The following is an 11038-nucleotide window of genomic DNA, read 5'->3' as shown; positions in this document are numbered from 1 at the left end:
ATGTTGGGCCTAGTTCGGGATCATTTCACGTTAGTTCAAAACTAGTCACGCAATGGAGCTGAGAAATTAATCTGAAGTATTCTCGATTTGGTTATGAAAAAATCGTGTACTGATCCCAACAAACTGAATAAAATAAAATGAAATTAATGTTTCATTTTTAACCTAACCTATTTATGCAGCTGAATCGCCGTATGCTGTGCCATAGCCATACACAGAGGTTTACATATATCTGCAAATTCATGAGAGCTCGTTTTGCTCCCAAAATATGTGCAAATCTCGACACTTATGTATCTCCACTGACCCCAAATCATTCACGTCATTCTTTCCATTTTTTTTATTTTGGCTTTCAAATATTTTTCCTTTTAAAGTTTACACTAAATTTTGTACTAAACTACAATTTTTTGCGTAAAGTTTTAAAAGAATTAGAGAAATAATAATTATTTTGTTTTAAGCCCATCCAGTGCACTCTTATCCACCACTAGGTTTTATTAAACCAAGTGTCGCATTTAATCTGCGGTATAGTATAGCGTACTTTAAGCGGCGCCAATATACGACCAATCAGCAGTTTACATTCACTGCTAACCGAAGGACTTTTTGGAAATACTAGCGCAGCGTTTATGCGTTTGAGTAATACATGAACATTGGAACCATCGTAGGGTAGGCGACCGAAAATCATGGCATAACATACAACACCACATGCCCAGATGTCAGACATGAATGGATCATAGGCAATACCTGCGGGTGGAGAGAAAGCTTCATTCACAAAATTATGTACAAAGGCAGATGAAGAGCGTTAAGTTACCTTTGAGTATTTCTGGGCTGGCATATGCATAGCTGCCACAAAATGTTTTCGAGAGTATCACTTCCTCGTCACTGGTGCGCGTGTCCTTGCGTGCAAATCCAAAATCGATTAACTTAAGCGTGTAATTTTCATCCAACAGTAGATTTTCGCATTTTATATCACTGCAATTAAGAAGAAAGCAGGCAGTCGCTTGCGTTTTTTTTTTTTTTTAGAGTTTCATTAAAGGCCTACCGATGTACTACGTTCTTGGAGTGAATATATTCTACGGCACTTATTAATTGCTGAAAGAGCTTGCGACCATGTGGCTCTTCCAGATGTTTCTTCTCTCGCACATAGTCTAGTAGTGTGCCATTCTCTGCCAGTTGCATGATTAAGTACACCCTGGAAGATGCGAGAGTTGTTAGTGGAAAGAAATTATGGTATGAAAAAGAGAGAGGGCACATCCGTACCACTTTCACAGTCCTGGAAGAGTTAAGGCATGCCGCTCGCAAACTGGAAGCTGATTCTAAGAGATCTATATCTTAAACTAGCAAGCGAAATATGGGAAAGTGTCACCACTTACAGCAGGATGAAGCTCATATGGCCGGAATGGAAGGAGGAACGTCGAAGGGTATCCTCATGCTGGGCAGAAGGGACGTACTCAGAACCATGCTGCCTATATTTGTAGGGACTCAGTGAATTTCCTCACTAATCAGTAAAAAAAATTGAGTCAAATTCAACGGTGGAAGAAAACTTAAAGGAGTTTTACGGTTCTCAAACGCTAACAATTGCTCGACATTGTCATCTGGCTTGGCATTGATGATCTCTGTTTGTCCTTCTGTTTCTTGGCTCTCGATCCTATTAAGCTGGCATTTCATGGTACTATTTTGTATATATGTAAGGAAAATTTGAAAGTTAGGGGGGGGTTGCTCGAGCACCGCCCTGCCCCTACCTGGCTACGCACATGCACACATACAAGGTAATTGGCCGGCCCATTTTAAATTAAATTAATTTGATCAGCGGCCGCTAATAGGACACATATAGGGTGCCTTCTGTTGTCACCTGAACACCATCTTCATAGCAAGGTCACAATGCTCTGCGACAAGGATAATAAATTTATGTTCTGCAAGTGATACTTGTTTAGCTGCTTCCGCAAGGAACAACCGAACAGACACTCTCTGTAAGCAGAGCCATCTCCTAGTTATGACAGAAGGTCTCTCTATGAACTTACGGATGAAATGCTGGCTTACATCGCACAATCACTGGATCAAACATTGAGCAGGGGTGTTATAATCTACATTCACTGAGCGACAATATCCAACTTTACATACTCTCGGTCTGTGAGCGCTGTCACCGCAAACAAAAATCTTCAGCTTCCATGAGAGATCTGCGCAACTCTGCTGCAACTATACAATGTACACTGGAGCAGGATAAAATCCTACCTATCCGGACCCGATATCTGCACCAACCACTTCTTTACTAGCCTCTTAAAACCTCTTTCCCTTGGTGCGACCTCATCGAAGGTGCATTTGTTCTGGGCCTAGTCTCAGTTGAGCTTACCGACAACGTTGGATAGACTAGCCGATTAAGCCAGAACTACGCCAATTTCAAACAGATGCTACTTCGATCTCGGTATTCAATCGAAAAGCAATTCGCGACTAACACACATCAAGCTCTACAAATGGGTTATCCTTTTATATGGCGCAGAAACGCGGACGATGACGAACAAAAATGAGAAGTCTTTTGGGTGCTTTAGAGAGAACTATTTTACGCAAGATATGTATGTATATGGCACTATTTGCATAGGCAACGGGTTCCGAAGAAGATGGAATGATGAACTTTCCGACGACTTTTTAACGACATGGACATAGTTAAGCGAACAAAAGTACAACGACTGCTGGGTCAAAAGAGAGGTAATTGTCGAAATTTGTTCGTCTCTTTGTCTCGACGCAAACTGACAAACGGTAGTAGTGCCAAATAAAAATAATACTGCACCTCAATATAAAAACGATAGATAGCTTTAAAAGCCTTTTCCGTGATCTTATATTTTGATGCTGACTAATCTAAATACTCAATGAAAGTAATTTGAGTGAAAGTTGGACCAAAACTGAGTCAAACTTAAGTGAGCCTAGATAAAGGCATTGTAAGGCGGTGTAACTTAGAAACGATCGATTTCGTCTGCTAAGGCTCAACTTCATTATTTGCCTCTCTCATTTGCAAAGGGCCAAGATCTAGTAAACTCGGTCATTCCCTAGGCTGTGGGATATTTTCCCCGGAACTTCATCTTCCATACGCATGAAATGTCTAAGATCGTACAGTACATCATTTCACCTTTTTCCGTAGAAGTATACTTCTCAAGGGCAGCGTCTCAATTCTTGAATTGGGTATATCTCTCTAATGAGCACAGATTTTTCAAACATTTGGAAGACAGGGACGGATATGGTAAAGGCTTTTTAAAGCATAATTTTTATTCGCTGGATGAGAGCTCGATAGCAAAACAGGATTTGAACAAATTAGAACTGACAACCAAAGGATCGAATCGACTGGAGAATTTAGGAGAGAGGGGTTTTGAGTAACAAGTTTTAATCCGAAAAAAGACTTGAAAGAGAAACTCTCCGAAATACACCTCTTTTTTATTAGACTCGTTCGTTGGATGAGGGAGTATATCCTCGGTTCTATCTTAGAATTTGTTTCGAAAACGCCCTATGTCAATATAAATTATATATATCGGCAGCAGAGATAGGACGTTCTTGAATAATTTGCTGAGATAGGGGGCGTTCTTCAACCAAATACTGAAGTAAGGCGTTCTTCAACCGTTTGCGTTTTCGAACCGTCAGCCGAGATAAGGCGATCTTCCGCTTAGTCGAATACAACACGCAAGGAGTTGCGCAGCGAAACCACGATTGCGACGAGTTCACCCAAAACCTTCCAAATTTTAGTATAATAAATACTGGACGTCAAGTCTTCTTTGACTTCGGCATTAAATTGCAATCATTTCTCTCATTTACTCTCACATACCTATGACTTGTCTCGATGCTTTGATAAAACGTTATCAAGTTTTCATGTTGCAGACCCTTGACAGCTTCGATTTCGCGTGGCAGAAATTTTTGCGTATACTCAGCAGGCGCTTTCACTTTCGAAATAATTTTTACAGCTACGCGCTTGCCGTACTCCTCGGAAAAACCAACTTTCACCTTTGCATAATTCCCCGTACCAATTACTTTACCCAGCACAATGCCATGATCTTCAAGTATGGTTTTTGGTCGCTGGCCGCTGGGGCCAGTAAAAATGTTTCCCTCATTGGCCTGGGTTACTGAGGAAGGAGCACGTCGCAAAGAAACATCCGCCTGTGTTTCTTCATCATCCTTAGATGCACCGCCATTTTGACGTAGTATTAGGTCCTTGACGTATACACTATGCTCACATAGAGTACCGTTATTGCTTTTATTTTTACAGAACGCATCAAGTTTCGCCTTGGCTACGATTTTACTTGCCGAACTTTGCGTACAATTTGCTGCCGTTGGTGTTTGCATACCCGAACGGAATCACGTGTCCACTGCTCCGCCCGTTTATCTTCCCAGAAACGATTGCTTTAGCGTTTTTCTGCGACTTTTGCATGGACAACGTATACGAGAAATGTGGTAAACTATCGAAGTTAGGCGACTATTTTTCAATTCGGTTTACGAATCTTTTGTTTAATTTGGTGAATTGTGCAGAATATTAGTGCAATTATTTTGGGGTTGGCGGTTGGTGGTTTCCGATTCGTACTTCTTTTTTTTAATAGTTACTTATATGGGGTAAATTTTGTATATTAGTTCGTTAAATTATAAGAAATATGAGTACATTATTTTTACTATTTTTAAGAAACTTTTTTTGGTAGAATGTGTTAGGAAAACCAAATAAAATAAATATTTTTTGATATATTAGTGACGTGTAAAAAGATATTTCCTGTATTTTCTTTTTTTCAAAATGTGTTTGTTTCGTTAAATTTCCGAAATAGATAAAATATCAGCAGAGATGCAAAGGGAACGAGTAAAGACAGCACTATTTCCCGCTATTCCGAAAGGTTCATACATTCCACGAACATAAGAATAAACTTATATTTATCTGTACAAACTGTGGTATGAAAGATATACCTTATGGAGCAGTTTCGGTGGATCCCCAGCTGCTACATTTCTAACATATTCCCAAAGCTCATCAAAAAATTTGAAGACTAGACATAACGGTGTAAATTTGCATCGCGGGTAAGTTCCAAAACTAAATTCGAAGTGGCAAAAAAATTAAATATTTTATCGTGTTTTCTTTATTAAAACAATGTAATTACACACTTGCAAGTTTAAAAAAACAGAGCTCGTAAAGCGATCAAAGTGCTCTCTCGCTCTGAGGAGTTATATTTTTTAACAGCACTCCGAGCGATAGCGTTATTTACATTCTCTTTAGCAAAACCTCCCTCCTCACATGTTTGGCTCACTCATGAATTTGCATGTGACGTATTGGTAAAATAGTTTATTTGTGTTGATGGCATCATTTTTATTTTTATCACTTCGAGTTTTAAAGTGATGAGAATGCCTGGCTTGAGCCAGTTCTGGCCAAATGGTTGCATGTCTCATTACCGACTCCCGAGTGACCTGGTACCCTAAGTAAAGCAAGCTGGTTATGTTTACCAACATAAAATAATAACATAAGTTGAGACTTGCATTGCCGAATTAGTTAGAAAGTACTTAGATAGAGGGCTGGCCAATGCCTTAAGTGCAGCCTGGCTGTCACTTGAGATATGTAAACTCCTCCCCTCTACCTATTTTTCACCACGTAGGTCATGGCTTTGAGGGATGCAAATACCTCAGCCTGAAAGCCTGTGATACACTCCCCAAGATACAAGTGAAGCTTATTCCCATTAACTTCGAAAAAGACCCCACATCCCGACCCAGAGTCAGTTATGGAGCCATCACTGAAGACACGATAATGCGTGAATCCGGCCACAGTGCTGGAATTAAACCGGCATTCTGCTTCAAGGAACTCAACATTATAGAACCTCTGTCTGTCTGGTGTTTTAAAGTAAAACCACATATCTGAACAATCAGTTGTATTAGAGATATGGGTTATAGTGACCCAATCTTAGTCATCTTTTTACTGTAAGCTCTCCATTGATGATAAGTGCAAAAAAGGGCTATTTTATGAGGGTGACTGCTTAAGTGGAGAAGTTTTAACGTAAAAATTCATATCCGAACAATCAGTTGTCTTTGAGCTATGTTTTGTACTAGTTGTAAAATTAGTACAATAAGATCTCAAATACCTTTTTTTATTACAACGGTTACTTAAATTTACATCATTAAAAATACACCAGGGTGCCAAATTTTCCAAATGGACAGACAAGGCTAAATCGACTCAGTTCATCGTTCTGATCATTTTGGTATACTTTTTTCCTAAGGTCTATCTATTCGTCTTCTGGTAAATACTACCATTAAATGGTATAGCAGTCTATTGAATACACTTACCAACAGTGATCGGAAAAAATTTCTAGGATTTACTTAGTTTGGGTGACGGTTCCAGATAGCATGCATTAGGACGTTGAGACCAATGTAATACTCCAGAGGGTTTCCGACATGGGTCGCCGAAAAAGCACATAATACGTGGTAAGAATTTCATAGTCAAGCTCATCGAAGTAAAACCCACTAGCGGTGCGTCTAGCTGTTAACTCTAGTTATAGAAACTGTTTTATGATCTATTTAATGTTGTCACCTAGATATAAACCTTTTTCTCGCCGAGACGAATGCGTAGGTATGCGTGTTCCTACAAACGGACTACATATAGTCTAACGATGTCAAATATAAGCAACTTCATTTTCTTGGTTTTGGTAGAATTATTAAACGTTTCCCCCTCCTATTTACTTGATTTTAAACATTTACAATTCTAAATGTCAAAACGCGTAATGTCTACACATTTCGAGTTGAAATACTCATAAGAAAATTTTGGTCGCCTATATTGCTCATATACCCCTATGTGCATTGTATAAATTGCTTTTGAAACTAATTGACATTGAAATAAAAAATTTAGAAAATACCTGCTTTCAAACTGTTTGAATAAAACCACAAATTAAAAAGTGACCTCTTTTGACCCATCGGTCGTTCAGGGTTAAGACTTTTTTTTTGCCAAAGTGTGGAAAATTATTTACATCTCGGCAATTGTATTTCTGCCTTGCCAAAATTTCTCATAAAATCTATTTTCCGTTTGGAGGCAGTGTACAACTCTTTCTTAAAGACGCACACCAAAACTTGACGGAAAAGGTCGGCCAAGAACTAGAAAAGAGTGTATGTAAGTGCCAAATATTTATTTTGTTTATGTTTCTTCCATATCTAGTGTACATTTACCTCCTTGAACTCACCGCAGTAATCTCTAGCTTTGAGAATAAAAGCATAAACAGACGGCAGCGTTGATCCGGATCAACTCGGGAATTAACTGCAGTTGATCCGGATTAAGTCGGATGCTGCCGTCTGTTTAAGCTTTAAGTTTGTGTATTTTTCACAGTTTCCGAGATTGGCTTTCGAGACTTTACGGGATTTTTTTCTACACCGTTTAAAACTTTTTGGAGGACATTTTGGTATTTTTCGCGTAGAATTCGGAATTTTCCTTGAATTTTTATTGGGTATTTTTGAAATTTTTCGTGGGCGCCTAGCATTTTTTGAGGGTTTTTCCGGGATTTTTGGAACTTCCAGATTATTTCGGGACTGATTCCAGATTTTTGGGCCTGATTCGGAATTACTATTGTGTACAGGGGGCAGCATTTTAGGGGTTTCCAAATTTTCGGAATTTCCGAGACTATTTCATTTTTTCAGAATATTTCGGGATTTCCGAAACTTATTCGGGGCTTCTATTGCATACAAGGTTTACGATTTTCAGGAGCTTTATGTGGTTTCGATATTTCCGGAAGCATTTCCTGAGTTTCGGGATTGGTTCAGGCTAGCTAATTTGCAAAAGTTACGTTATCACCATGAAATCTGAGTTTAGCTGTTCAATTATTTTAAAATCCTTGAAGATTTTTCAAGCCTAAAGAAATTTTAAATCAAGAAACTGTCGTTGCTCTTTTTTATGCACTTTTGATTTTCGCAGGCCCTGCATACCAGTCTGAACTCACCCCCTGAAGTATGCTTTCTTTTATGTCCAAAGCATTTACATACATATGTACATATAACAGAACACCCCACACAGGGTGAACATACAATTATTTAATAATAACTAAGGGTAGTTCTTAAGAATTTCAAATGTTTGGCAACCTTTAGTAGTAACCAAGACGATTAGTAACGACAAACAAATCAAAAATAGCCGAAAAGGAAGAAACTCAAATTAGACAACACACTGTTTGAACAAAAAAAAACGATTTTTGAACTAAAATCATTTAAAAATTAATAATAAAGGACCTTTTGAACTGGAAAAGTTGCAAAGAAACAAAATACTTCATTTTTAATTCAAATTGCGATAATTAAAAAAAATGTGGCATATGTAAATTTTTAAGTGCTATGTGAAAACGAATGCAATTTGATGCAGAGAAACTCTTTTGATGGCGGAAGTGCATATCATCGGCCAAATTTTAAAAGCCGTTGACTTTGCCGAGCCACACATCTATTGCAAGTGGAGCTTACAAAGTGGTAAATGCATTTTGTTGTTAATAGATTTCGCAAATTCTAAGCAAAAACTTTTTCAGGCAGCGCTTGGAAACTCATACAAGGCGAAGTTGCCGGTCACTCACTCGTCTGTTCACATCGCCTAGAACAATCATCAGATTTTGCACATCCCTTGGATATTCATTTGGCCACTGCCTCAGTGCAAGGTTGGCCTAAATTGCACGTGGAAGTACATGCGGTAAATGTATTGCATAATAGTTGGCCAGTAGGCTACGGATTCGTGCATATACCAAGTCGCCCAGGCGCACATCGCTTAGAGTTGCTCACTTGGAAAGTAGCACCTGTCACTTGGTACGATAGTGTACGTGAGAAATTTGGTGGTGGTGGTGTTGGTCTTAGCAAACCGGATTTAATCTATACAGGAGTGGAGAGGTGAGTTGTAGGTTAGGGGTGTAGAGAGAACTATAATATCTCTGCTATAATAAAATCGTAGAAAAGTCGTGTCTATGCATTGCAAAGGTCTGTTTACCTGTTTGTCTGTTTGATCTCACTAATCTCCGAAACTGCTGAAAGGATTTTCATGGGGTTTTAACTGGGAACTAGATAGTAAATTGTGCATAACATAGGGTATAAAAAATGGGCGTGGCGCCTCCCATAGGACTGACATTTTTAACTAGCTGTACATAACTTCGAAACCGTAAGTCAGATAACTTTGATATTTTGTGTGAACACATTACCGAAGTAGGCGTTTATAGTAAACTGAAAAGGGTTGAGTGTTTGCCAGGAGGCGTGGCACCGCCCATAGGCGTAGTATATTCAGATAACCATAATCTTATACTAAGCTTTAGTTCAGAGATATTGAGAATGGCAAAGCCAATGGACTGCGAAGCAAGACAGCTTATTAAGTGATTTGCACAAGCCCACACAGCTTGCAATTAAATATTTTTTATTATCCCTTTTTACAGACGATAGTGTTGGAAACAAGCCTTTCGCGATTGTTTGTACTTTTTCAGTTTGCGGTGGTGGCAAACCTGTTGTCGTCCCAAGTGCGGAGAACAGAACTCAGACTACAGTCAAACTGAATCCAACGAATGCCAGTCGATGACTAAAATATTCAGCCTCGGTGCGTAAGTCGTAAATTAGACTAAATTTTACGACTGGACAGCATGGGCATTGCCTACTGTCGAGTGCTGCCAAGTTTTTCCGTTCTAAAACACTAGTCGAGTCGAAATGTTAGGCAATGCCGTGCCATTTTCGATACGACTTGACACGGCAGTTGCAATTAGGCTGATTATTTAATAACTTTTATTTGGCGGCCTAAGTGTATGCAACAAAATGAAAACTTCAAAAATATTTTGGAGTGCCAAATCATGCAAATTTTTTTGCACTTTGTTTGTTATGCTCCCACGCTTTAACTACTCTACTGAAAATCTTAAAATTATGCACGCTCGTGCTATTTAGCCATACTTAAAATATACGACAGCTCTAATCTCGATTGGACTAGGGGGCGTGGCACCTCCCATACAAACTGAATTTTTTAAACTGCAGAGATGTGGAAGTATTTGTGGTATAGTACTAGAACTTGGTGAAAAATTAGCCTTATTGGGGAAGGGGGCGTGGCACCTTTCATACAATATGAATCAGAAAAATCAAATTGAACTTGAATTAAGGGAATTAGTTAATTAAAATATATTATGACAATGTGGGTGTCCGTTGGAAGAGGTTAAGGCTCTTGTAGTTTTGAAGAGGGTTGCCACCTGTTTGAAAAGTGGAATTTAATAAAATAAAAATAAAAAAATTAAGTTATATTAAATATTAAAACGGAAGAGTGTTAAGACGTTTTTTTAACATTTAATATATTTTTAAGAGTTTGATGTGGGTTGCCACCTGTTAAGATATTAAACTCAATTCAAAGTAAAGTTAAGTAAACTATTACAATATGGCTATCAATTGAAATTTTGAAAGGGTTTTACGTTTATTGAATTGCTACCTATTTAAAAATCAAATTCAAGTTGAATTAAGGAAATTAGGTAGTTCAAATATGCATCACAATATGGGTGTCAGAGGAAAGAAGGTTGTAGTTTGAAAATATTTCCTGCCATCTGTTTGAAATTTCAAATTCAATTAAATAATGTGCAAGTTATCTGTTAAAATATGCATTTAGAATATTATTGAGGTATTTGAAGAATGTTGCACCTGTTTAAAAAGACATATTCGAATTATTTGATAAGTTGATATAAATGGTTTTGAAAAAGCCTCATTTCTAAACTTATTTCCAAACCACAAGTTGGAGGGTTGCCACCTGTCTAAAAAGCCAAGTTCAATTTGATTTAAGGGAGTTAGGTAATAAAAATATGCGTATATCATGTGCAAGAGGTTTAATTTGAAAAAAAAAGTTAGAGAATCTCCTAAGTTTACGTAAGTTGAGTTTTATTTAAATAAATTACATCCAACGTTACACGCAAAAATTTCATACACTCAGCAAAGCGGTTGAGGACAAACTAGTCTAGTTATAAATGTTTAGGGGCTGTAACGGTTATGATCTTTATAATAAAAACTAGCTGGCCACGTATGCGCGAGGCTTCGCATGCGCTGAATGTATGCATATGTATGTACATTTACGCATTTGGAGAAAGAA

General features: G+C 38.1%; 2 protein-coding genes across 2 annotated transcripts; one reads left to right on the top strand and one right to left on the bottom strand.

Moving 5' to 3' along the window:
- Positions 1-478: 478 nt before the first annotated feature.
- Positions 479-4314, bottom strand: LOC118736401 (testis-specific serine/threonine-protein kinase 4). The gene is made up of 4 exons (XM_036466495.1): positions 3800-4314; positions 1034-1183; positions 803-963; positions 479-735 (listed from the first exon to the last, which is right to left on the bottom strand). Exons 1-4 carry the CDS (start codon positions 4312-4314, stop codon positions 479-481), a joined length of 1083 nt encoding a protein of 360 aa, XP_036322388.1.
- A 4022-nt stretch (positions 4315-8336) lies between these two features.
- LOC118736674 (B9 domain-containing protein 2) lies at positions 8337-8836 on the top strand. Its single transcript, XM_036466714.1, has 2 exons — positions 8337-8424; positions 8481-8836. Exons 1-2 carry the CDS (start codon positions 8337-8339, stop codon positions 8834-8836), a joined length of 444 nt encoding a protein of 147 aa, XP_036322607.1.
- The last annotated feature ends 2202 nt before the right edge of the window (positions 8837-11038 follow it).

Source organism: Rhagoletis pomonella, unplaced genomic scaffold, assembly GCF_013731165.1.
Source record: "Rhagoletis pomonella isolate Grant_MI unplaced genomic scaffold, Rhpom_1.0 Rhpom_scaffold_00003, whole genome shotgun sequence".
Lineage (NCBI taxonomy): Eukaryota > Metazoa > Arthropoda > Insecta > Diptera > Tephritidae > Rhagoletis > Rhagoletis pomonella.
Note: the sequence above shows the minus strand (reverse complement) of the source record. Positions and strands in the feature narration are given on the sequence as shown.